We start from the raw sequence: 26,220 nt of genomic DNA, 5'->3' as shown, positions 1-26,220 counted from the left end.
CCTGCCCAGCTACAAGTGTTCAGGAATAAAAGGACGCGCAGCAGCAGCAAAAGCAGATTCACCCGCTGACTGCACAGCGCTTCAGGCTCTGGGCCTGCAGAGGTGAGTGCTCAGCTCCTCCAGCCCTGGGCGCCCTGGAGAACTTTTCTTCTTGTTAGTCTTTTCCACACAGTGCCCAATTAGAGCACTGGGCCAGGACAAGGAAAAGGGCCACTGATGGAGAGCCCCAGAATTTGGCTGGAGACCCTACACTACCCTTTTGAGTACAGGGAAAGACGGCAGACCCAGCCCAGGGAGGCCTGCCCTTAGGGCGCAGGACAGGCTCCCACAAAAGGGTTTCCATGGAGCCAGCAGCTCTAGGACTCAACTTGTTCCCAGGAAGGACTGTCACTGGGGGAGAGGAGACACAGAAAGCCGCAGTCCAAAGAAAGGGCATGTGTGTATAGGTGTGTGTGTGCGTATCTAATGCCTTTGCTCTCCCACCTCTCCAGATGTCACTGAGCTATGAGGATGCCCTAAGGTCACTGCCTGCACCACCAAATCATGGCTCTGTTCGCCCACCCAGAAAGCAGCCACCTGTCCTTCCCAGGGAAACACCACGGTGTAGGAGGAAACAACCTCCTCTATCCTGTCCCTTCCCACTTCTCCAGGGGACTGGCAGGGACACTGCTGAGCCTGTGGTGATGCCCCCACAGTCTCCCCCAGCTGGGCCTTGGTACATGAGACCTCATGAGAAGGAAGCCAAAGTGAACCTCAACAAACCCAGGGTCACCTTAGCCAAGGACCTGCTGGAAGGGGGGAACGTGTGGTCCTGAGAGAACAAGGTGACAAGTTCAAGGCAGAGGACAGTCTTGGCAGGAAGCCACTGGACTCTACAGGCCCCTCTGGGGCTACAGCCAACACCACTTGCCTCCAACGGTCAGGACAACCACGAGTGCCAACTGAGACTTCTTTCCTGGCCCCTTCACCGGAAGCCAAGCCTCTAAAGGTCATGGGTCAGATGACAATGAAGGCCTGCCCCAGCCCACTCTAGACCCAGACTGAGTATTCCTGAAGCCAGACTTTTTGCTGCTGCTTATGGTTTGAGAAAAACCAAGAACCACAAAAGAACGTGAGCTTGTGTGTCTCTCCAGGTGAGCGGGAAGAAGCCCATTTGTCACCCACTCTGCCCATCACTGGAAGGAGCTCAGTGTTCCAGGGCAGATGGGACCTCTCTGCTCGGGACCTGCAGAGGCAGGGAGGGGTCCGCCACGTGGTCATTTCTGGGGCTGCTGCCCCAGCTCCCTCCAAATATGGCTCCAGGAAAGGAATATGACCCATTGCTTTCTCTGTTGGCCCTTCCCACCTACTCCTCCCAGGGCCCAGCCCAAGTTCTGTAGGATCCAGGAGGGGAAACAGCAGCGATGCCCTTAAACACCAGCTCTCCCCTTCCGTCCCCTCTGGGGGATGGTGCTAAAGCAATCCCCTCCTCTGAGTCTCCTCTTGTCATTTCGTCACTCTGACAGGCCTCTTTCCTTCTTGGTGCGCACTAGAGAACACGCAGAAAGACCAACAAATCAGTAAGCGGCTCCTTCCAGGTTTGTCCCCAAACAGCACAGACTCACGACTCCAGCTCACTTTATTTTTGGCCCCAGGTCAGATCTCCCAGAGGGTTTCCCAGCCAGTCACTTCAGAGCCTCCTGCAGTCGTCAGGAAGCAGGCTTCTTCCTCAGGAGGCCTTGTCATCACCCCGACCCCTGACTTCTGGTACCACCTGCTCCTGTTACCTCGGCTCCAGTCTCTGTCCAGTGGCCTCCACCAGGAGCTCAAAGCATAGCTACCAGCTTGAAGGAGCCCTCAGGCTTGGCAGGAACCACGTGGACAAAAGTCTTGTAGAGCACAGCACCCTTGGGCAGCCTGGTGACCAGATCCACAGCCTCCGAGTCGCTGGGGTTGGGCACGTAGACCTCTTTAGTGAAGCGGACGACCCCCTCCTCCAGAGCGTACAGATACTTCTTCTTCCCCAGCCCCACCTGCAACACACAGACCTGCTCAGCGGCAGGGAAAGCCCAGGTGGTCCATCCTGTGGCTGCAGGACAGACTTCTCACAAGAAGTCAGGTCCTGGGACCAAAGGGGAGGAGTCAGAGAGCCCATCTCGGATTCCCTTTCCCATTGCTTGGTATTGCCTTGCCTGCTACTTTACTGACTCCATGGCAGAGGAGGAAAAGAAAACCACCACCAATCCGGTTGGTTGCTCAGTCCCCAAGGGCTGTCACCTGAACCCGTGTCTGGCCAGAAGCCACACCAGACAGTTCCCCAAACCAGGCCTAAGAAAATGCCCCTACTCACTGCCCCTGGAAGCTTGCTTCATTTTGATTTTAAAAACACTGGGGTGTCATACTAAACACAAGTTTGACATACATTTTCATTTATACAGTGATCTATCAAGATTAGGCTCTAAGGAAAGTACAGACTAAAGCTATACAGCTAATGTGTATGCTAATAAAACAACGATATTGCATAATACTTAGTGCTCACCGTGCGTCAGCTCGAAGCCCTTTTATAACACAAATATATAATAACAAAGCCCTTTTACATCCACCAACTCATTTAATTCTCACCCTGTTTAGTAGGTACTATTTCTAACTCTGTTTTTCAGACGAGCAAGGAGATCAAATAAACTGTGTGTTGTATATACGGGTTTTTTAACTGTATATATTTTAGCTTTTTTTCTTTTAAAACCTGAGATTGAATGTGTGGCGATTTTTACGCAGGCAGTCCAGCATTAGTCAATATTTCTCTGATTAAAACAATGGACTCTGGAGCCAGGATGCCTGGCTCAAATCCCAGCATTACTCCTTAACTATTGTGTGATCTGGACAAGCTACTTTACATCACTGTCTCCGTTTTTTCAGCTGCAAAATGGGTAGAATGTGAACTACTATAAAGGGAGGGTCACCTCAAGGATTAAATGAGTTAACAACCATAAAGAGTTTAGACTACCAAAAATACTGCCGAGCTCAAAATGTGTTAGCTTTTATTATTGTTGTCATTATAATTTTAGCAAGTCCCAAGAGTTAACATAGCCACATAGCCAATGTCTCAAGTTCTAAACGATGAAGCTTCTCTAACACAATCAATTCACATACAGGGTAGCATTTCTGAAATTATTATAGGTTACGATCAGTCTTTCTGTTCCTACTACAATTGCCCAAAAAGGGGTAGGGTGTTGGGAGATTGATTACAAAGGAAACTAATATTTAAAATGATGTGAAGAGTACAGCATAGACCTGAGTTAACAAAGAACTTTCCTACTTCAGAAAGTAATTCCAACTCGCTGAGCTGAAATTCCTGCCTGGGATGGAACTAATTTCTGATGTACACACTCAAGTCTATTGTATTAAATTCAAGCTACTTCTCAGCCACCTAAGAATAACTTTATGTAAAGGAGGAATTCTTAGAAATAAAGCAAAATGAGTAAATTGCAATTAGTTTCCCAAGATTCAAAAGATATCTTAAACCACTAGGCATCTTTTCCCCAAAAAACTGGGGGTTAGAAAGAGACTCAAAAGAGCCAGGCTAATGCTTGGCATTTGGTCAGCACCCAATAAATGTAACTTTTATTATTATTACTGTGCTTAGAAGCATGGAGAGGTGGTCCTAGAAATGGGTGAGGGGGCACAGAACAACTCACATGGGCACCTGGGTGCCAGCGGAAGTGGCGCTGAGTCGCAATGATGTTGCCAGCATGAACATAGTGACCTAGAAGAGAAGTCCACAAGTGCACAGGCCCCAGTCATGGGGTAGCACAGGAAACTGCTAAGAAAACACGATGACCCTCGCTGTCCCGGTCCAAATGCGGCACACCCACCTCTAAGCCTGCCCCTGGATAAAATCAACTCCCAGATAGTCTGACACAAGCAGTCCCCTGTCCCCCACCCAGCAGCCTTCTCTCTCCAGTTGCATGCCCAAGGTTCACACTATTTGCGCTTCCTCAGGTCCCCCACCCCACCTCAGGCGCCCACTCTGCCTCAGGTCTTATCTGCCTCTTTAACCTGGAGCTAAATGCTCTGGTAAGCTAAGCACAGAGCACAGGCACTTAAATGGTTTTCCTGCCCTTCAAAGAAATGCCAAGGGCAGAGGGTAGGGTACAGTTAGGAAATGAAAGCCAAAGCACATCCGTACCCTCCATTTTCCTGAGGCCAAAGCGTTTGCCTGGTGACTTTCCACCAAGGTTTTTGGAGCTGCCACCTGTCTTCTTGGATGCATATCTGACGGCAAGAGCTGCAGCCTGAGGGGGGCTCAGCAGGGCCGTCACTGCAGAGAGAACAGAAATGTTGTCCAAACACAGAGCCTCCCAATCAGACCCCAATGGGCCATCTGCTAAGCTGCAAGGTGGCAGGGGGCAGTGGCAGGGGAGGTGAGGAAGGTATGTGAGCAGAAATGCTATTTGACTGTGTTGGTTTTCAGGGAGTGTATGGAAGTCCTTGGCCTTCTTCCACGACAGGGGACAAGTCATTCCTTGTATTGTTCAGGGTGTTGGCACTGCATGAGGTGTGTGTGGCCAGGGGATGGGAAAGGGGGCAGTGAAATATTAATGGAAAATAAAAAAGAACACCATGTGCCCTAGGTCCTGACACATTCAGTCCTGTTGAGGAGAAACAAACACCACAGAAACAGAAGCCAGCAAGAGGACACCACAGAGCTGCCTATTTCAACCTCACTCACCATCATGCATGCCCTCAGGCTCCTTGCACTGTGGAGGGGCCAGACCACAGAGCCCAGGAACAGGACACCCAGAGAGAGGCTCCCGCTTTGGCCTCACCCACCACTTTTTTAGCCATCCACCCACCCACGGCACACCAGAGACTTGTAAACAAAAGGGCAACTTCTCCTCTCCCACAGGCTCCTGGCCATTTTAGAAGGCTGGCCCCTTTCTTTAGCAAGCCCACCGAGCACAGGTCCGACCAAGAAGACTGAAACCCTGCCCTTGTTAATCTAACCTCTTTATACTCATTCCAAAGTGCTCAAGGGCATTTATTTTAAAAAGGAAAGTGACCTACTATTCATACTAAGATGGAAGCCCCTTGCTATATGACAAGCCCAGGGATGGCAGTCCTTGCCTTCAGGTCTCCAGACACAGCCATGGGTAATCAGGGCCATGCCAGGGTCTTCAGAGAAGCCGTGTGGGTCTCTGGAGCCTGTAAGTTCAGAGTCCTAAAGCCTAGGTTTCTGACGTTTTAATAACAGACTAGCTGGGGTAAAGGGCCAGAGATAAGGACTTAGAGACACAACATGTTAAATGCCCAGCACAAGGGTCTAGCAACCTTTAAACATCTATTCATTCGTTCATTCACTCACCTTTATTAAACTCAAGAACCAGGCTTTTGCCTTACTTACATTATCTCTTTCACAAATCTTTGCCCTTCACCCTACTCCCCAGCCTTCTCCTCAAAGTAAGTGATGCTACCACACATGCAGTTGCTCAGGCAGAAATCAAGGAGTCACTGCAGATCCCTTCCCTGTGCTCACTTCATATATCCAGTTCACCAGCAAGCTCTGTGGATTCTATTTCCAAAACAGATCTCAAATCCATGCATTTGTCTCCAAGTTCACGGGCACTACTAACATCTTGGCTAAATCATCTCATGAGGGCTACTACTCCAGCTTCCCATCTGGTTTCCTCATTTCCACTACTACCCCCCACCCCCACCCTTTAAATTCATATAAGAGCAACAGTTTGCTTCTCGAAATTTAAAATTGAGTGAAGTCACTGTCTTGCCCCTCGCTTTTACAGGGCTAAGCTTCCTGTTATCCTCCAGGTCTTAATTTAGATGTTACCCCCCCCCCCATCTCACCCCAGGCTTCCCTGACCATCGAACCTAAAAAGACACACACACACACACACACACACGCTTTCTTTCACAGCACCTGTCACAATGTATAACCCATTTTATTTATGTGCTCATTTATTGGCTTATCCACTAGAGAGAGCCGTTCAGGGTCTAGAGATCGTCTTCTCTGCTGAGATCGTCAAAGGGTCTTGCACAAAGTAAAATCTCAATCTGCTGAAGGAACAGACCAACTTTTCAGCTCCAGTGTGCCAATGTTAGCAACCCATCCTTATAGATGAAAGAATCATCCGAACAAACCCAGGCAGGGGAAGCGGCGAGCCTACTTCATCAACCGCTAGGGAAGCTATACTTGCACGCCAAGCACGGGGACACGTGTTCCTCGACCAACCATCCAGGGATCGGCGCCCTACATGTGTCACGTGATCAGCGACAGCCATCCGTCAAACCTCGTGCGCCCTGCACACTGTCCCCCACGTCCCGCACCCAGGGTCCTCCACAGGGAGCGGCCTCCACTCCACCCCCACGCTCCCCGCAACGTCTCCACTCCTCCTCCACCCCTCCCCCACAACGCCACAGCGTCCCGTTACCAGCTGCCCGCGACCTCAGCACCAGCGCCCCCAACGCCATATTTGCCGTAACTCACTTCCGGTCTGAGAAAGCTTCTGCTTCCGCTGCCGGGCGATCTACTTCCAGGTCATGCGTGGCAGTTGAAAGAGTAGCGGGAAAAGTTGCAGGTGAGCGAGCGACCCCGGTGCGGGTGTGGGCGCGGGTGTGGGCAGGGCTTTTCTCCTGAGCACCGCTCCTCAGGGGCTCGGTGGCCTGGGTGTCCGGTGCCTTTGCTGCGGGGTGAGGACGAACTGACGGACGTGCCTGTCCCACTCCCTCATTTGGCAGGAGTCTACCGAGGTCCAGCGAGGGCACAGATGCGATCCCTCCCTAGTCATTCAGCTTAGTTTGCAGAGCTCTTACCTGGTGCCAGATACTATACTAAGGGCTGTAGATGCATTTCTTTTACTTCTCACAACCCTATAAAGTAGGTGTTGTTATCTCTGTTTTACTAAAGAAGAAAGCGAGGCCTAGAAAGGTTACATGGCACATCCTGGGTCACACCCAGTGATAGTAAATATTTGCTCAAAAAATGACTCTTGCACCTTACCCAGCAGTTGCACTCCTAGGATATAGGCAAGAGAATTGAAAACATGTCCACACAAAAACTTGTACATGAATGTTCAATGGCAGCATTATTCAGAATAGTCAAAAGGAAACAAACCAAATGTCCATCAAGCGATAAAAGGGTAAACAAAATAGCATATCTATACAGCGGAATATCATTTAGCCATAAAAAACAATGAAGTATTGAAAGATGTTATAACATAAATGTACCTTGAAAACATTATGCTAAGTGAAAGAAGCCAGTCACAAAAGACCACATATTGTATGATTCCATTTATATTAAATATCTGGAATAGGCAAATCTATAGAGACAAGTAGGTTTGTGGTTGCCAAGGGCTGGGGGGAGGGGAAAATGGACGGATTGCTTAATGGCTTTGGGATTTCTTTTTGGGGTAATGAAAATATTCTGGAATTAGTAGTGATGGTCTCACAACCTTGTGAATATACAATGAACTGTACACTTTAAGAGGATGAATTTTATGGTATGTGAATAGCTCAATTTTTTCAAAAAGGGTGACTTTTGTCATCTCCATTTCAAAAGCAAAGATCAATGGGGGGGAGAGGGGAATCTTGTTACTACCCTATTAATATTTTGTATTAGTAACCCCCACTTCGCTTCTATCTCATCTTGACCTGGAAAGTATTTGAGGAGTGTTCCTGTTAGACCACAGGTATAGCTGTTCTGAGTTCCATACTGAATGTGTTGGGGCCATGTCCTATTTCTCTTTCTCTGTGCCATGTTTATCTCCATAAGACCTGGCCACAGAACACATCTAGTGGACTGAATTGAATGCTACAGTCTGTGTCTCATCTTTCTTTCTGTTTTAGGGAATTAATTTGATGGTACGTGTTGATGGCTCTAAAGAAGTCCTCCCTCTCACTGGAATCCGGTGAGAGTGATTCTGAGTTGCTGCCAGTATTTGCCTTTCTCAAGAAGGAACCATCTTCAACAAAGAGAGAGAAGATTGTAGTGGTTGACACCTCAGATTCTGAAGCCTCTTGTCCTCCATCTCCAACATTGAAAGATCCACCACGTGTCCCAGACACAGCTGAAACTGTTACAGAAACACAGCCAGTCAGAGTGCTAAGCAGTGCAAGTGAAGATGAGGAGGAACTTATTCCCCTGGCTGAGAGGCTCACATGTAAGTTTTTGACACACAAGCAGCTGAGCCCTGAGGCCTCTAGCTTCCCAGTTAAAAGAGTTTGGAATCATCAGAATAATGAAGGAGCATCATGTGATTGGAAAACGCAGCCCTTTCCAAAGATTCCTGATGTTCCCCTCCATGACATCACAGAGAGGTGTGCATCAAATAACAAGGACCCTGTGGCAGACAATCGATGCCATCAGCTTCCAGGCTACCAAGCTCCCTGCCCTGTCCAGAGCAACAGCTCGACAGGAACCAAAACAAATGCTGACATGCCCCTGCCTCAGAAGAGAACCAAGCATAATCAGAAGGTCCAGAGGAGAGGCTCTCAGGGATGCCAGCTGTGGGGACGAGCAAGCCAGAAGGAAGGCGCCCCGCGACAACAGGAAAGGAAGAAGGCCACAGCGCTGGTTAACAGGCCGAAAGCCCAGAGGCCGGAGGAGTGCTTAAAACACATCGTCGTGTTGCTGGATCCAGGTCCTTGCATCTGCCTTCACCCTGTGCGGCGGTCTGTTTTCTGGGCCGCCCACTGACCGCCCCTTTCCCATCTGTTGCAGTGCTTTTACAGATGGAAGGTGGGGGCCAGCTCCTGGGAGCACTGCAGGCCATGGAGTGCTGCTGTGTCATTGAGGCGCAGGCCGTGCCGTGCAGCATCACCTGGAGGAGAAGGGCCGGGATGGCTGAGGTAGGGGTTTTCTGGCTATGTCTCTACGCCCCCACCTCCCCCTAATATGTATGTGCGGGCCCCAGCAGGAAAGCAGCTGAACAGTTGAGGACTGGGCAGGGACAAGATCATGGGTTATTATTTCTTGCCACCATGACTTCATTCCAGAAGAAAAAGAATAATGCAAAATGGACTAGCCTGACGGGGTGAGTGTCTTCACCCAGAAGGCCTGGGTCTCTCTCGCAGGTGCTAAGCACCTGCTGAGCTGCCTCCCTCTGCTGGGTTCCGGGTCCTGGGACAGGATGGAGAGGAGAGCTGGGTGGAGGAGCCGCAGGTCTTGGTGCTGCTCCTGACAGAGGCGTTTGTGTCCATGATCTACAACTTCAAGCAGGTAGGCAGAGCCAAAGGGGTGGGTGCTGAGGCATGGGTCAGGGGCTGGCTCTGGAGAGCAAGTATTAATGTAGCTTCTGCCCCTTCATGCAGGGAAGTCTGGGCAGCAGTGAGAAAGGGAAGGAAACACTTCGGAGCTTTGTAACCGACATCACAGCAAGGACAGCAGGGAAGGCTCTGTCACTGGCGATTATGGATCAAGAGAAATGCTTCAGGTTTGGATTTGTCCTTGAGACTTAGCATCAAAAGGGGCAGTGCTTGGGCCAATAGGGGTGAAGTTATTCATCCTGGATATGAGTCCCTCTGCCAGAGCGTCCCTGCCAACCCCTGTGGGAGGCTCTCAGTCTTCTTGCATCTCTTCTGCCTCAGCTCAGCTGGAGCTGCCCCCTTTGATTTCCTCCCCTGCTCCAGTGCTCCGAAAACTCCAGGGAGAAGGAAACAGGGACTGGCAAACAGAGAACAGGCCAAGGAGAAAAAGAAGCAGAGACCGCCAGAGGCCAACACAGGACCTGTGGTGTCCAGGGTTGACATGGAGGAGGTAAAAACATGCTGTTGCCTGAAGTAGGTTTGGTACCCACTCTCATTTAACCCGATTTGCTACTGAGAAAGAGTAAAATGGCTGCCGGCCAGAACTGACTGCCTTGGTACTGAGTAGAGAGCAGGAGCCAAGGGAGCTGGGGTACAGCCTCGGTGAGCAGTGAGGGGAGAGCTTCAGAGCAGGCTCGCCACCCTTCCAGTCCATCTGCCTTTGGGTTTTAGGCATTGGTGGATCTGCAGCTACACACGCATGCCCAGGCCCGGATTGTGCAGAGCTGGAAAGAGCTGGCCGACTTCACGTGCACGTTCACAAAGGCTGTGGCTGAGGCACCCTTCAAGTGAGTGCCCTGGCGAGTCCCAGCTCCACTGCTGGGTCTTGTCCTTTACGGTGGTTCTGGTACCCAAAGATGTCCCTTTCCCCTGAACTCTGCTGTCAGTCCATTGTCTTCAAGCTTGAAGCAGGAGCAGACCTCACGCTGGGGATTCTTGGGACGAGCCCTCAAGCCCAATCCCTTTCCGATGTTCTGCTTTAGCTTATGTGTTTGTGTTTCCCAGGCTGGGTCACCAGTAGGCCAAATTACTAGGATTCATTTCATTACAGGTCAGGTCACAATGTGATAAGTTCTCATAAAATAAAACCTTTAGCTTACTTAGCTTAAGGAGTATTCAGTCAGAATTTAAAATTAATAAGACCTCAGAGACAATCCGGTCTCAGTGCCTCGTTTTATACCTGAGGGAACTGCGGCCTGAATAGACTGACCTATCCAAGCTCCTAGCAAGTTAGAAGAAACAGAATTAGACTCCACAGCCTGATAGCCAATCCGGGGTGTCTGGCCCTGTGCACTACCTCTCTGGTCAATACAGCCCAATTCAACATAAAATATTCTGGTATTTTTCTGGTACCTTCTCTTTTAGTGAAAAGGACTAATGTCATTTTTAAGGGAATCAGCAACTAGTACTGCTTGGGGTCAAAGCAAGCACTCAAATAGGCCAGATTATAACACTGTGCCCACCTTTTGAGGTCACTGGAAGAAGGGCTTTTAAGTTCCCAGTTAAGAGGACAGGTGCAGGAGAGTAACCAGTGACTCAGCTCTTCGTCTGTGCTGTTTGCAGGAAGCTCCGAGATCAAACTAGCTTCTCCTTCTGCCTCGAGAGTGACTGGGCCAGAGGGATGAAGGTGGACCGTGCTGGCAGAGGACTTGCTCAGGTCTGGAGGAGACAGATTCAGCAGCTGAACCGAGTCAGCCTGGAAATGGCCAGTGCTGTTGTGGCCACCTATCCCTCCCCGCAGCTCCTGGTCCAGGTATGCTAATCCAGGGACCATCGCCCAGTGCCCTGTGGCTTTGGTGGGTCTCCCAGATGGTTTTCACAGACACCACTGGTGAGAGCCCAAGAATGCCTTAGAGGTCAACAGAGCAGTTCTGCTAAATCCGAGTTGTTAACACTGACCCAGGTTGGGAGGATAGGTTTTTAATCCCCCAACCCCAGTTTACCACCTCCTTGTTCATGGATGAGGGATGACTGTGGATGGTACAGTATTAAGAGAACGTTTACCACTTTCAGGCTTACCGGCGCTGTTCCTCGGAGCAAGAACGCCAGAATTTGCTTGCAGACATACAGGTGCGCCGTGGGGAAGGTGTGACATCCACCTCCCGCCGTGTTGGACCAGAGCTGTCCCGGCGTATCTACCTTCAGATGACTACTCTGCAGCCAGATCTCTCTTTAGACAGTGCAGACTGATGGCTAGCCTTCACGGGCAGGATCCCACCTCACCCACCTGGGAACGTGATTACAGTGGAGAGATTGGAAGCGCCTCCTGGAGCACAAGCCTGGGTCAGGCCCACAACAGACTCTTTCCTGGGTGTTATTTGCGAAGTCTCCCTGTCAGTTGGCTGAGATACTTGCATTTATCTTCACCAGCATTCAGTGTTCCTCTCCTGGCAGAAAGCAACTGCCATGCACAATCTACCCCTACCCCTGCCCCAGCCAGCCCTCAAAACACAAAAGGAGCACAGACAGACCACTCAGACACGTATTTAATCATTGTAGAAATCCAAAAGAACCTCAGCATCAAATCTTGAGATCATGAATGAACTGCCCTCGGTGGGTTGGCTTTACAAGGCTAGATATGCTCCAGCTCCCCTCTGCCCACTGAGGCTGCCTCAGCCAGCCAGGGAACGGGGTCTGGTCACTATGCCGATTTCTGCATTCTAATCTCATTTTATATATTATGTGTTTAATTTCAATAAAGCATTTGTACCAATGGCTCTGGAGCTTAGAGGAAGACTAAAGGAATATGTAGTGATTCTGAGTGAGGTGTGGGCCTCTGCAGCAGAGCTATCCTTGGGGGAGAAGTCGTTTCTTCCAGTATCAGGACAGTTACGCATGGCAGTCCTACCTACCCAATTGAGCCACTATAGCTAAAAAAGTTGGACCCCATCCTCTTTATCTCTGAACCATGACAGGTTCTTGCTCTTCTGGGGGAGAGGCAAGGAGCTTGCAATCGGGCGATTTCAGTGAGTAAGCACCATGACATGGCCGTTTCTAATCCCTTCATTCAGCTGTTGTGAAAAGATGAGGCAGAGGAGGCCACTTGAGCAAGAAAATGCTTACTCTGGCAGACAGAATGGCAGTCCTGCCCTTAGTTGCCCCAGTCACTACAATTCCTGCAGTTTTTAAACGCCATGATGCTACTTATTTCCCTTCACTGCATAGGGTGTAATCCTAGGTCTAGAATCAAATAATTCTAAACCTCAGTCTATGATACTCGAGTTTTCAGGATGCCTTTGAGGTAGTCACACCAACTACTAACAGAGCTGTCACAGTGTGGCTTTGCAAGGGTCTGCCTTGTTTATTGGCAGTTGGGAAGTTAATGCTCTAAAATCGAGGCAAGGAGCCTGGGCCATCCCAGTTTTACGGAAGCCACACAAGCTGGGGCAGGACTCCTCAGGAGCTGCCCGAGACCCTCGTGGCTATGAGATTTCTGTTCGTGGGCCATGGATCTGTCTACATGCAAGATTTCATACTCCAGCTGAGAGAGACTCAATTCTGTTGTGTGTTCTGTTCTCTCAGGACATAAGGCAAAATGATGGGAAGGAAAGAAGATACCAGAGTGGGAGTCCAGCTCTGCCTCAAACTAGCTGGGAGACCGACCATAAGCAAGTCATGGAAGGCCTCAATTTCCTCATCTGCGAGTGTCCTATTGGACTGGATGGTCCTGAAGTCCCTTTCAGAGCCTGAGATTTTGTATGGTCATTAAAATGAATGTCTGAGGTCTTTAAGAAAATAGGTATGCCCCTCCCCCCAATTCAGGCTAGATTTGCTGAGTATGGTGCTCCCCTAGTCCCCAATAACACACTGCCTCCTGATGTGCCCTGGCTCCCCAGGAAGGAATGAAAGAAAGGGTTTGTGACATACAAAAGTATAAATGTCAACAGCTGACCATTTAGTAGAAATGAGCCTTGCCTTTACACAGCTTTGTATAACAACTAGAAAAGGCTATGCTTGTTCCTCTCCCCACCCCCAAGCCTATTCCGTTAGGCATGCAGGTTTGTTCCTCTCCCCACCTCCTACTTCTCATTCCACCAGGGAACCCTGACTAAGGAACAAAGAAGTCCTACAAACGAGGTCTCAAGTACCAATCAGCAGCCATTTGATGATGGCAGGTAGGTCTGACCCTAAAGAGGTTGTGTCCAGCAGAACCCAATTCCATAGGAATCCAAGCTCCAAGGCTGGGAGGCAGCAGGTGTTGAGGACAAGCTCACTGCTGGGAATCGGTCTGCAGGACCCATTGGAGGATGTGGTGGCTGCGCAGACCCCGGACCGCATTGTCGTAGATGGTGTTCACACTGGTGCAGAGGGGCTGCTGCTGCAGCTCTGTCACCCGGCAAACCACCAGCCCGCCAGCCACACACAGCAGCAGCAGCAGCAGCAGCTTCAGCACAGCCCAGGACCGGGTGTGTTTCCGGGGCGGCGGCTTACGGGGCCGAGAGCCAGACTTAGATTCTGGAGGGACAGTCACAGTAGACAAAGTTCAGTCAGTGTGAGGAGACCCACACTCTCCCCACTTACACTCCTCTCCTCTAGTGAAAACTCCCCGGGCCCTGGAGACAAAACTGTGTTAAGCATATTTGAGCTCTTTAAAACTTTGCTATGCGGAGACTGCAATATAAATGCCTTCTCCTTGGATCTCAAAGGAGGACACTCGAAACTGGAACTCATTCTGGACATCTCACGTGGCCCACACAGTCCCCAGGGTCCTAAGTTCTCCTCAGTAACGACAATGATCCAGGCCCTTTGGGATCGGGGGTGGGGCTTATCAGGGGGCATCAAGCATGGGTAGTGTGCTGCCCGTTTGGGGAAATGGCTTTGAGATTTATGAATATTGTTACCATCATTATATAAGATACATAGAAAGCCTGGAAGGTAATACACCATATTGTTAACTGATTACTGCTGAGAATGGGAGATTTTAGAGGTGACTACCAATTTTTGGTGTGTGTATGTGTGTGTGTGTGTGTGTGTATGTAGAGAAGAGAGAGAACTTTTAAATTCTCTGCAATGAGCACATATATTACATTTATAAAAAAAAAACTTGGTTTTGAGATTTTTAGGCAAAATTTTAAAAAGCTTGACTGAGCACCCACATGCCAAGAACTACATGGTCCTGACACACAGGTTTTCTCAATCCTATCACTACCCTGTAAGGAGGTATGATGGTGCGGTCAGGCGACTGGCTCAAGGCCAGCGAAGGTGAGCAGATGGGCCACAGGCCTCCACCTCCCTCCAGAGTCCCTTCCCTCTCAGGTGCCTCTTCCTCAGGGGCACGTTTTTGGCCCAGAGAGTATACGAACTTCCCACATACATGGAGCCACATCACTACACAATTTCACTGGACATACTCAGGCAAAACACTAACGTGTTTTTTATGTAATAGGCCTCCCTGAACACAGGCCAAATGATTCCCCTGGTGTTCAGGCAGAAAGAGTGATCGGTTCCAAATTGGAAAGAAAACCACAGGCAGCGCTGGCTTTACTGAGACGGCACCGTGCACTCAAAACACGGCCAGTGTTCTTCACTAATAATGTGAAGGACATTTAAGAGTCATTGGCCCATATGCAGCCTTGGCCTTTCTCAGTGATTTCAGAATCTTAAGTCTTAGAAAAAGTGCACCTTGCTGTTCTGGGAATGCTCTCAGCCGCGTCTGACCAAAACACCTGCACATAAGCATGCGGCTCTGAGGAAATAAGCCAACTGGGCACTTGCTCCCAGCAGAGCCCCACGTTTCCTGTGAGCAACCCCTCCAAGGTACTCCAGGCCTTAGGGTTCACTGCATCTGACGAGGTGTGCAAGCTCGCTCGCTCTCCCATGCCTGAACACTGAGTCTCCCCACTGCCGGAACCTTACAGCTGAGGGAAAACTTACTCGGGGCCTGATTTGTTTCCTTCTTAGGTTTCTTCTCCTGCTCCCGCTTGGATGCTTTGAGGGCATCGTACTCCTTTCTCCGGCGCTCCTTCTCTTCTGCCTTCTCCCGCTTCCGCAGTTCCCGCTCCTGAGCCTCCTTAGCTCGTTGCTTGGCCTCCCGCTTCTTCTCAGCCTCTACAAGAAAACAGACCCCAAAATGGCTTCTCTCCCACACACCTTCCAGGGTGCTTTCCCAAGTAATTAAAAGTATGGAGTCAGCCTCCTTTTTCCTATGCCACATACTCGTAGGATACATACAAGGAAACAGCTGTCTTTCTGCCCTCCCTAAAATACAATAAGCTGCTCTCAAGGTTTGCTGAATGGATTCTTATTAATGGGCTCCTAGCCACAAGCAGCAGAGAGGAGGATGCGGTAACTAGAGGGGCATAAGAAAGGCACGGGTGGTGATGAGCTCTTCTCTAAGTAGGTATGATTCAGAGGCAGAGCCACTGACAGCCTCATACAGCTCAGTCAAAGAAACAATGGACGTGCTGAGACTATGAGATTCCCATCTCCCCAAGCGAAGGAAAGGAATGTGGCATGCGGAGGGCAAGTAAGGAGAAAGTGAGCACTAAGGTTTATGGTTAGAGATGATGGAAATGTTTTCCTGAAAAAGCAAGACTAATCGTTTGTAATATGTAGACTTAACTCAGGAATCTCTGCAACACATTCCAATTTACTTCACAGCTCAAGGATGTTTACATGTGGTACCCAACTTACAAATTATTGGGTTCTAAAAATGCATTTCCAAATTAGTTATTTGGAAATCTGAAGTACATTTTTCCAAAGCCAGAATGACACAAATGGTGGTTAAATGTCCTTTTAGGGCTTAAAAGCCTATTTGAACCATATGTAGCTGAATAGTAGCTATAATTACTGTAGCTTTCCACTGTTTCTCGATGAACAAACAAGCTCCAAGTTCCAGCTGGGCACTGAGAATGCCAAGAACACACTACACTCAGCCCCAAGAGAACATGTGTCATCAAGCGGTGACAGCAGCAGTGGTCAGAGTAAACGTGGGCATCACAGCAGCCGTGCACATATCTAAGGGACGGTCGTAACTCGACAGTCCTGATCTCCAGGACTGCCTGTAATGAGTATCACATACGTCCCTCCTCCAACCACAGGAGTCCTCCAATAAGGGGCTCAGGAGTCAGCCAGCCAGGCGACAGAGTGCCTATGGGTGCCAGGCCTTGTTCTAAGTGCTCAAGATACAGCAGTGAAGACAAGCCAGTTCTAGTACCCAAGTCATCTACTTTCTAGAGAAGGAGACACACAATAAAGTGAACAAAGAGTAAAAAAGACAGTGATGTGTGCCATAAAAGAAATAACAGAGCATGTGATGGGAATGATAGGTGGGATGGCTATTCTGGTTTGGCTGGTTCTGAAAGGGTTATGGTTAACCTAAGGCATCATTTGAACGAAGACACGAGGGATTACATGAAGGCAGCCACAGAAAAATCTGAGAGGAAAGGAAACCAAGCAAAGCCCCGAAGTGAGACTGTGCTGGGTGTGTTCAAGCCACGGCAGAGGCTCATGTGGCTGAAGGGAAGTTCATCCTCTGCCTGTGTGTGGAACAAGGCCAGAGATGCGTACAGGCCTGGGCTATGGCAGGCTTTGTCAACCATGTCACTGAGTGTGAATTTCTAAGTTCAATTGGAAGCATTAGAGGGTTGTAAGCAAATAGCAGCATACTTGACTTATGTTTTAAAAAGACCTCCCGTCTACGCTGCTGTGTAGAGAATGACTGCAGAGGGCACATGTATGGAGACAGGGCATTGTGTCAGGAGGTGCTGTGGCAGTCCACAGAATGGAGGCGTGAATACATTGGTGGCACTGGTGGTGGAGAAAGTCCCATACAGGACGTGCTGGCAGACTGGACAGAGACTAACAGAAGAAAGGAATCATGGCAGCTTCCCACTCGGGGCGTGAATGACTGCACAGACGGTGATTCCCTAGCCTGAGTGACTGCGGGGGGCTGAGGAATCTGTCTCAGCCATGCTTAATTTGAGATGCCTATTAACCCTCCAACGAGACAAGACAAGCAGTTAAACTCGACTCTGGAGCTCGGTGGAGAAGCCCGGACTGGAGAGATCCATCAGACAAAGGGGATACCGTCTACCACTCTGCTGCCCACTGCTCTTCACAACTCCTCCACGGGATTCCAGCTCCTGAAGCATGAGCACCAGCTGCGGGATAAGGAAGGGCGGGAAGATGATGAGGGATGGCCGCCTACCTCGTTCTACCTCCAGCCGCCGCTGCTTCTCTCGCTCCTGATCCGCCTGCATAGCCTTCATGTGCTGTAACACCTGCAAGGCAGAGGAGGGCGCTGGACGACTGCACGCAGTAAGCAGGCTTTACAGCTGTGTCGCTCGGGGAAGCTCAGGGGAGTCTCAAGAGACTGCTCTTCTCAGGAGCCCAGATCACCCCCGGCCCCGGAAGCAGTGCAGAGGTTAACGAGTTAATTCTCTTTGTATCCTAACTCACTGCTGAAGCTCAGTTACAGAAGAGGCATACGAGCCCAGTTCACTAAAGCTATCAGGGAAAAGGTTTGTGAACACAATGCCAACTAGTGTGTGTAAAAATCCTGCCATTTACAGTGGCTCCACGTGCACGATTTCATACACTCCTCCCAGCAAGTCTGTGATGAGCAGGGATAGCACTTCCTCCAAGACGCTTCCCTGACCTCACCTCCTCTGGCTACCTCAGGTTCTCCTCCTCCCAGTCCTGGGGAGTTTCCTTATGTAGCTCAATTATAAGACTGTGCGTTCCTAAAGATAGGGACTATTGTCCTGTCTGTAGGTGCGCACAGAGCTTAGCTAATCACAGGCACTCAATACACGTTTGATGAACAACTGACTGGATTCGCATTTCAAAAGGAAGAAAATTGAGACTCTGATCAGGTGATTTGTCCAGTTACAGGGCTAGAAAGCAGCACAGCTAGGAGTACAGGTCTTCTGAGTTCCCAGACCACAGCTGATTCCACTTACTCCTTGTGCAGAGGGGGAGAGCTCCAGGAGAAAGGGAAGGAGCCATTCTGCCCAAACGCCACATGACGCACTGGCGCCATGAGCCCCTCGAATCCTCGTCAGCTCAGTAATGGTTGACCTCTGACAAAAACAGCCACAGAGACTCTCACTGTGGGCATGGTTAGGGAGCAGGTAAAGACTTTTTTTAGGTTTGTATTTTTCACAAGCTGGTACTCCTTGGATGTAGGAGACAAGAGTGTAAGCTTGGAGCCCAACAATCCTGACTCTACCACTTACTTGCTAACAGTGTCACTTCAGCAAGTGACTTAACCTGAATTTCAGAGCCGATTTTCTCATCTGGAAAACGGAGGTAAGACTTCTCTGGCTTGTTGCAAAGATCGAATTACATGACTTGTACTGGCTGCCTAATGTCGTTCCTGGCACTATATGTGCTTCATAAATACTGCTGCTCTTTTACTCCATCTTCTTTACTGCATTAACAAGGCAGGAAAACCTAAACTATTCTAAACTACAACAGCAAATTGTCTGTTTCATTACCACACTAGACACCCTTTGGGACAGACGTATATTCAAATGTAATTATTTCACTCTGTGGAAACTTCAGACATGCACACACTCATGACAGGAGGAGCTCAGCAGAAGGCCTACAACAGCAGCTCCCTCTAAGAGCTTGGTTTGAAGCCACAAGGAACCCTGTCCTGAGTAACCCAGGAGTTGAACCTGCTGGCACCTCCCTAGAGGGAGTCAAGCTTCCTAAAAAAATGGCTGCTCAACAAGGAGTTGCAGGATCTGGCGGAAGGTCAAGCATGATGGAGACAGGCAGCCCAAGTTCAAAGTCCCTGTGTGACTCTGAACTCTGAATTTTAAATAAGCACCAACCATGCAGTTGATTTTAGGGGGTATACAGCTGGCTAAATAAAAAGCTGGGAGGTTTAAGAGACGTCCCTTTTTACCTTGGCCACAATACAGCAGGAGTTAGTTATCTGAAAACACAGCAAGTTCAGAAATGGGAGACCCCTTAGACTGTGAACCCCTGGAGAGTGGATTTTTGTGTACCTAATCCCAGCCCACAACATATAGTAAGCACTTGATGAATACTACTGAACAAATTATTTTTTTTAATTATTATTAGTTTTTAATTGGGGAACAGTGTGTTTTTCCAGGACCCATCAGCTCCAAGTCAAGTTGTTGTTTTCAATCTAGTTGTGGAGGGCGCAGTTCACTGGCCCATGTGGGAATCGAACCGGCGACCTGGGTATTATGAGCACTGCACTCTAACCAACTGAGCTAACAGGCCGCCCCTAACAAATTATTTTTAAAAGGTGCTTTACTATGTACCAGGCTGATCAGTTACTAGGACTAACCCATGCTTCCACAAGGTCAGAGCTGGTGAGACCTAAAATAACTCCTGAAGACAAGTGACCTCATTCCGACTGTTCCACGGCACTCCCCTATAATGCCTAAAGGTGCACTGCAGGAGACAGCTCTGGGGCAGCGGTGCCGGGGAGCACGACTTTCGTTACCACATCCACAGTGCTCTCTCTAGAAGGTATATGTGAGTACTAAAGGCCTTTAGATGCAATAAAAATTACTTTTATAGGTAAAAAATAGTAGAACATCAGCAATTCCATATGGTTCAACATATTATTTGTTGAATGAATAAATGGATAAATGACAGGCGTGTGCACAAGGAGGGTTTCTCATGTCAGATATGAAGTAATTCGTACTTCCCAGGGTTATGAGGATTATGAGATGAAACACGTAAAGCATGTAGGACAAAGGGAGAGTAGTAAGTGGTAGCTACTGTTGGTCTTCCGGAACTGACATCACTCCTAAAGCACCAAGTTTTCAAAACAGGATTTCATTGATCACCTGTACTGTTCTCACTTAAGGGCAAACTGTTGCCTTGGTTACACGGTTGCCTTGACTTTGTTCTTGGATTCTTATAACAATGGGTGACAGATGGTGAGACTATCTAAGAAGCCCTCAGCTACCAATAAGGCCAGTACTCTTGCGATTCTATATAGAGACCCATTATACACACATTTCACTAACATTAATTCTAGCATTTACAGTTAAGTCCTTTTTGTCCACCATGCCCCCTAAACATAGCCACGTAAGGCATCTGGTGTTCAGCTGAAGCAGCAGCAATCTGTTCTAAAGCTGGGGCGGGGCGGGGGATAACTATAGTTGGAGTTTTTGAGAGATGGGTACATGCTGTTCTTAAGAGCAATGTAAGGCGTCTTCAAGGTTATTGGCAATGTTTGCCTTCCATGCAGACTTTATTTCCTCACTATATTAGATGACTTGACAAGTCAAATGCCAGATCTGCAAAGGATGTGTCTGTTTATAGCTATAAACTCACAAAAATCAACAACACCTTTAATATCAAAATTCTTACAATAACTGAGAGTCAGAAAGGCCACAGCCCCTAATCCTCTTGTCCCATTCAAACAACAGTTGACAATGAAATTTTGGATTGTGAAAGGTCCTGGTTTCATAAGAAGTCCTGCAGTAGAGTAGACAGTATTATTCCACTACTTGTAAACACAGAAACAAAGGTCCCTATGCTTGCCAGGCTCATGGTAGACCTATGTCACTGAGATCTTAGTGCTTTAATCAACACACATCTATGGGTACTGCGAAGGAAAACAAGAGGCAGAGGTAAGTCCCAGGGGAGTATGTAAAGGCGACCTCGGGGAGCTTCATGCTTACCTTGTTGGCACACTGCTTACACTGCTTCTCATCCAAGCAATCCCCTGCCACTTTGGCCAGGACAGGATCCAGGGGGTTATCCTTCAGGTCCAGCCACTTCAGGCTCTAAAGAGATGCGGCAGAAAAATTGACCAAGCCTGAGTTCACACACAGAGTCCCTCAAAGTGGAACAAAATGAGCAGGAAGAGAGCCCCTGTGTCCCAGCTGCAGGGAAAGCCATTTAGCAACACCAACAAGGTCATATTTCGGTCAGCCTTTCTCAAAGCGACGGTCCCTTGGTCCCTGAGCCCTTTGCTACACCTGGCTATGACACATTGGTTCATGAATTATTACCTTGAGCTGAGCGAAGCTGACAGGCAGGGTGACTAGCCTGTTGTTGAGAAGATCTAGGTGCTGGAGGTTGACCAGACGGCCAAAGTCAGCCGGCAACTGCTGCAGTTTGTTCTTACTCAGGTCCAGCTTCACCAGGTGTGTGAGGCCACAGAACTCCGACTAGGACCCAAAGAGAGAACAGTTACGTCTTAGGCTCACACACTTTGATGGAACAGTCCAGGAGCCCTCAAGGCAGAGGCTCCTATGTGGAAATCCTGACTCTACTTCTTACGAGCTATTCTACCTCGAATGAAAATGGATATAACAAGCATCACGCCGGGTGGTTAAGTAGTGCGATGTGTATGCAAAAGGCTGAGCACAAAGTAGGCACAAAGTAAGTGTGGGTTCCTTCACCCTCAGTTCTCCCTCCAACCCACTCTCCACATTGCTACCCATTCTGTCCTCCCACAGCAACCTACATTCACCTTTCACAGGTGCTGTCAAAACATAGTGAGACCATCCATTTCCCTAATATCAAGTGTCCCTTGAATCCCCAGTGTAATTCTCTTTTGTTCTTTGCAGCACTTAACACAGTACTTAGCACAGGTACTCCATGAGTGTTCTCTGAATGCCTGAATGGGCTGGGGTCCATCCTACTCATATCTTGGCTCTTCTTCAGTACAGTTCAAAACATCCCTCTTGTTATTAAGTCTTTGCTCAGCACCCATCTGAAGTGATGCTTCAACCTCCGCTAATGAAGCACTGTCTGTGTTCTCGGGGACTTGTAAATGCCAGTGGACCGGCACTGCAGATGAAGTCAAGACAACTGAACAAACAGACTGAAAAGTGCACTTGGGGGCGCTGAGTGACTGTCTAAGTGTCAGGTGTCAAAGCAGGTGTCAGGCTGCAAGAAATTGCTGCCCTTCTTTAATTAGACACAAAATACTTCCTAGAAAAAGTGGGATCTCAAATGCTTTTTTCAGCGTTAGAAATGGTTCTTGATGAGCTGCAGCAAGATACTACAATGAATGAGGTCCAGGAGAATACTGAGAGGGGAATGGACTAACGATCCAGCGAAGAAACTGCCAACTTCTGAGACTCAATCCTTAAGCCACAGTCCAGTAGAGAATGGCAAGGAGTGACCTGGCCTGGGTAACGGATGGGAAAGGCAACAATGACAACAAACTTAGGCCTGACAATGAAGGAGCACTGCTATGCTATGGAGGAGAGAGTAGCCATTACCCAGGAGACTATGAGGGGGCTGAACGACACCAGCACCAACACAGGTGAAGCAACAGGGGGATTGGGAGAAGTTGTGCAAGAGGATTTGACCATAGATTGGATGTGCTGAACAAAAAAAGTATCTCAAGTAATTAAATATTAGGAGGATTATGATACAGTAGTCCTATAAAACCACACTTTTTCCTGTTCCCCAGCAAACTATGTACAAGGAGGTTTATAAACAGCTTATCCCTGAAATGAGAGCAATTTCCGAAGGTTTCCAGTCTCCTCTATACAATAGAGAAGTACTATTTTTCAAAGTAATAAAATAAGGGAGAAAAAAAGATGAGCCTAGTTAGTGACTCAGCCAGCATCCTGCTGACTTGAGTTTTCTGTGGCCTGACTTTCTCACTGTTCTAGGAAAGCAAGAGGCCCCTACCTTGCTTTCCATCCCACTGAGACCACCCAACTCTACCCCACTCCACTCCCAACACACTCAGACTTAGCTGAAGCTCGCTTGCAGACCTATTCTGAAATTATGCCTTATAACACAACTCCCCCAAACAGGAAGGAGAAGCATCAGGGCTCTAGAAGGAATTGTGCTTGCTTGCCAATCTTACCGGTAGAGTATTCAGTTTATTGCAGGACAGATCCAATATGGTGGCTTTTGGGAGGGCAGCCTAGGAAAGAGAATGAGAACAAAATGTCAAACCAACACATGGAACGATTCAGTGGCATCTGCTAAGGAAGCATTTTCTAGCTCCCATTATTAGGAAAAGACTTTTTTTTAAAAAAAAAAAAGCCCTCAAGTATAATGTTCCTAGGGATAGAATACAAAATGAGCCAGTCAACCCAACCTAGGCAAGAATGCAGAGTAGGGGTTTGGCTACAGAACATCCAAGAATTTCTTAGAAATTCTGCCTTCTAATGTTTTCTCCAGTACCCCTCTGTTTTAGATTTTAGGGCAGGGACTGTTTTTAACATAGCTCTGCGATTTCCATATGCCCCAGTTCAGGCTTTCCAGGCACTTTATACACATGTGTTTGCAGATTCATTCATTCATGAATGAGTAAATGAGTGAATATCAGAGTGAAAACAAGGCCCTCACTGCCCATCTCCATTTCCCCCTGAGGTTCAGGACTGGAGAGGTTCAGCTAAACTGCCCCTTCTTTTTCCACAGGGGCAATATTGTGCTGACCAGATGCCTGGAGCAAACGGCTTCACACAGCAGTCCTAAGGCTGGGAGGAAACAAGGCTGGCCATCTTCCTGGGGTGGAGAAGAAGCCAAATATTCATTTAAGGACCCAGGGCCAACCTACACTTGCCAATTGTCAGACATTCCCAAGAATGAACTTTGTCCACCTAAAAACGTTTTAGATATTACAGTGGGAAGAACGCCATGATAATAGCTACACGCACCAGCATTTGCTACCTGCCAAGTACTTTACATTACAATCTTATTGAATCCTCACAACCCTATAAGATGAGAACTATTATCATCTACTATTTCATCAACGAGGAAATATAGGCATAAAGGTTAACTAGCTTGCCAAGGGCACTCAGCTATTAAGCAACAGAGCTGAGATATGAACTGGGAGTCCCTCGCTAACCTCCACACTACACAACCAAGGAGGAGGGAAGACTGGGCCAAGTGCCAAAAGAAATGAGGAAAGGGCACGTCATCCAAAGTAAGGCCAGCAGGGAGGGTGAAGGCCTGGGTGGGGAACCAGGTGGGAAAAGCAAGGATGTACGACCTTACTCCACTTTGGCAACAACTAGCTGTGTAATCTCCCAGGGGCCTCGGGCCTCAGTTTCTTGGGTGGGAGTGTGGGAGTAGGGGGTTAGAAAGGTGGGCCTCAGTGGCGTGGGATTCCTGCCAGTTTCAGAGCAGTAGGCAAGAGACCTTGCCACCCAACCAGTAAGACTTCACCTTCTTCAAGAATGACGCCTCAGGGATGGAGCGGTCACCTAGGTTTGCCAGCTTCCTAGAAAACCCCTGTTCCGGGCCACACCCTGGTCTACCTGGAGGCCTACTTCTCAGACCTAGTCATTCATTCATTTGTTCATTCATTCTCCGAAGCATCCAGCAACCGCTCCGTGGGTACCTACTTGGGATCGGGCATGCAGCTGAGCGCTGTGAAAGCCCCCCAAATGCAAGGTGGGGCGATTCACTCTTGACCCGTAAAAATCCCATGGCCGGTCAAGCAGTTCCCCCCATCTTCTGGAACTGTGCCAAAATGACACGTGTACATCCCAGGAAGAACACTGGGGCCGGACAACGCCTCCCCAGGGACTCAGTCCCACTCTCCCCGCCTTCTTTTAAGACGTGGAAACTGAGGTATGGGGAAAGAAGGTGGTCCACGCAAGGGCTAGCGCCAGTCGCCAGTGGGCGCCTGGGCCTCGCGGGACTGTACTGACCAGCTCCTTGACCGGGACCTCATTCAGGTCGCTGAGGCTCAGGTCTAGCTCGTTGCCGTCCAGCTTGTCGCGGAGGTTCCCGCCCTTGCTACCGGCCTTGGTCATGGTGACGCCGGCTAAGCAGGTCCCAGCTCCGGGGCTCCGACGGGCAGGAGAAGGCCTGAGAAACCGCTCGTGGGCTCAGCGGACTCGCACCCAACCGACAACACCTTCGTCCTCCGCCGCCGCAGGTGCGAGACCGTCACCGCCCGTCCGCCCGCCGGCCGCACTCGGATCCCCGCGCCCAGCTCCCACCGGTGCCGCCGCGACGACGACCACTTCCGTGTCCACGTCACCTTCCGCGGTCACTGAGACGGGCTGGGCCAGAGCGGCCCGAGCAGGTGTCGGAGCGCCCTCTGGCGCCGAGGATTGCGCACTGCAGTCGTTGCCAACACCAGACGGGTGGAGTTCAAAGCTCCAAGTTCAGCTGCGAGCGGGGGCAGCTTCGTTCCCTAGTGACATAAGGGGCACTCCCACAGGCATCGTCACTGCAGTGCGAAGAGGCTAACGGGCACGGAATTGGGGGCCAGAAGACCTGAGTTGCATCTGTCATGCAGGATCTCTGGTCCCACTCCCCGCACAAGAACGCAGGATATGGTGAGGCCAAAAAGGAAAGCCAAGGGAGCCATGGATAGGGGGTTCATACCCCTATAGTCTCGCTGGTGGCAGAGTGGGGGATACAGTAAGCAGGCTCCATACTATCTGCAATCCACAGTCAGCTTGCTAACTGCTCGTGCTAGCCGCAATCCGCCGTCCACTTCTCGGCCAACCAACCCCTTGCTAACTGCAATCTGCGCTTGCTAGCTCAGCCACGTTTGTTATATCAGTGGTCAATGGCTAACTGGTGACAGCTGGTGGCCATCCACTACCCAAGCCAGCACCTTTCCACGTGAGGCCGAAAGCCTGGAAACGGCTCTCTGGGACTCTGTCTCCACAGCATCCAAAACTGACCTCATGAGATCACCCTCATTCCCCTGGGTTCTGAGCCGAAACTGCATGTCCTTCAAAATTGCTTCCTGTCCTCTAGTTAACAATCCCCAAATCTTCATCCAGAAAACTTAACCTCTGAATCTCTCTTATCTTCTCCTCACACCCCTCTCCCCTGCCCCAGGCTGCCATCAACTCGTGCTTGGAATTATTCTGAGTCTCTCTTCCTCCTATCCACCTCTACCCAGGTGCCCAGGTGATGTTTCTAAAAATCTAGCCAACTCTCTCCTCCACTTAAAACCCTTCAAACCTCCAGCTACCTCTAGGATGTAGATCACTCTCCTTTCTGTACCAAGCCCTGCCGGCTTCTGCAGCCTCCTCACAAGCCCCA

General features: G+C 49.3%; 3 protein-coding genes across 3 annotated transcripts; 1 reads left to right on the top strand and 2 right to left on the bottom strand.

The window, feature by feature from the left end:
* Positions 1 to 1,600: 1,600 nt before the first annotated feature.
* MRPL27 (mitochondrial ribosomal protein L27) lies at positions 1,601 to 6,507 on the bottom strand. The gene is made up of 4 exons (XM_019730943.3): positions 6,423 to 6,507; positions 4,166 to 4,297; positions 3,675 to 3,742; positions 1,601 to 2,012 (listed from the first exon to the last, which is right to left on the bottom strand). The coding sequence occupies exons 1-4, from the start codon at positions 6,460 to 6,462 to the stop codon at positions 1,806 to 1,808; spliced, it is 447 nt and encodes a 148-aa protein (XP_019586502.1). The 5' UTR covers positions 6,463 to 6,507; the 3' UTR covers positions 1,601 to 1,805.
* EME1 (essential meiotic structure-specific endonuclease 1) lies at positions 6,458 to 11,613 on the top strand. Its single transcript, XM_019730940.3, has 9 exons — positions 6,458 to 6,569; positions 7,837 to 8,630; positions 8,711 to 8,838; positions 9,119 to 9,208; positions 9,301 to 9,422; positions 9,619 to 9,745; positions 9,967 to 10,082; positions 10,858 to 11,047; positions 11,308 to 11,613. The coding sequence occupies exons 2-9, from the start codon at positions 7,862 to 7,864 to the stop codon at positions 11,482 to 11,484; spliced, it is 1,719 nt and encodes a 572-aa protein (XP_019586499.3). The 5' UTR covers positions 6,458 to 6,569; positions 7,837 to 7,861; the 3' UTR covers positions 11,485 to 11,613.
* A 149-nt stretch (positions 11,614 to 11,762) lies between these two features.
* On the bottom strand, positions 11,763 to 25,205 carry LRRC59 (leucine rich repeat containing 59). The gene is made up of 7 exons (XM_019730942.3): positions 24,864 to 25,205; positions 23,066 to 23,125; positions 21,246 to 21,404; positions 20,913 to 21,017; positions 17,444 to 17,516; positions 15,169 to 15,342; positions 11,763 to 13,749 (listed from the first exon to the last, which is right to left on the bottom strand). The coding sequence occupies exons 1-7, from the start codon at positions 24,966 to 24,968 to the stop codon at positions 13,505 to 13,507; spliced, it is 921 nt and encodes a 306-aa protein (XP_019586501.1). The 5' UTR covers positions 24,969 to 25,205; the 3' UTR covers positions 11,763 to 13,504.
* Positions 25,206 to 26,220: the final 1,015 nt, after the last annotated feature.

Source organism: Rhinolophus sinicus, chromosome 12 (assembly GCF_057876585.1).
Source record: "Rhinolophus sinicus isolate RSI-liver-muscle chromosome 12, RSI-T2T, whole genome shotgun sequence".
NCBI classification, from domain to species: Eukaryota; Metazoa; Chordata; class Mammalia; order Chiroptera; family Rhinolophidae; genus Rhinolophus; species Rhinolophus sinicus.
This window is presented reverse-complemented; position numbering and strand designations above follow the sequence as displayed.

Excerpts from the sequence above, each read along its gene's own strand:
- MRPL27 (XM_019730943.3), bottom strand. The coding sequence starts at position 6,462 with ATGGCGTTGGGGGCGCTGGTGCTGAGGTCGCGGGCAGCTG. Across the intron at positions 4,298-6,422 it reads GCTGAGGTCGCGGGCAGCTG|TGACGGCCCTGCTGAGCCCC; the intron begins GTAACGGGACGC and ends TTCTCTCTGCAG. Across the intron at positions 2,013-3,674 it reads GCTGGCACCCAGGTGCCCAT|GTGGGGCTGGGGAAGAAGAA; the intron begins GTGAGTTGTTCT and ends TGTGTGTTGCAG.
- EME1 (XM_019730940.3), top strand. The coding sequence starts at position 7,862 with ATGGCTCTAAAGAAGTCCTCCCTCTCACTGGAATCCGGTGAGAGTGAT. Across the intron at positions 8,631-8,710 it reads CGTCGTGTTGCTGGATCCAG|TGCTTTTACAGATGGAAGGT; the intron begins GTCCTTGCATCT and ends CATCTGTTGCAG. Across the intron at positions 9,209-9,300 it reads TGATCTACAACTTCAAGCAG|GGAAGTCTGGGCAGCAGTGA; the intron begins GTAGGCAGAGCC and ends CCCTTCATGCAG.
- LRRC59 (XM_019730942.3), bottom strand. The coding sequence starts at position 24,968 with ATGACCAAGGCCGGTAGCAAGGGCGGGAACCTCCGCGACAAGCTGGAC. Across the intron at positions 21,018-21,245 it reads TCAGCTTCGCTCAGCTCAAG|AGCCTGAAGTGGCTGGACCT; the intron begins GTAATAATTCAT and ends GCATCTCTTTAG. Across the intron at positions 15,343-17,443 it reads GCGGCTGGAGGTAGAACGAG|AGGCTGAGAAGAAGCGGGAG; the intron begins GTAGGCGGCCAT and ends GTTTTCTTGTAG.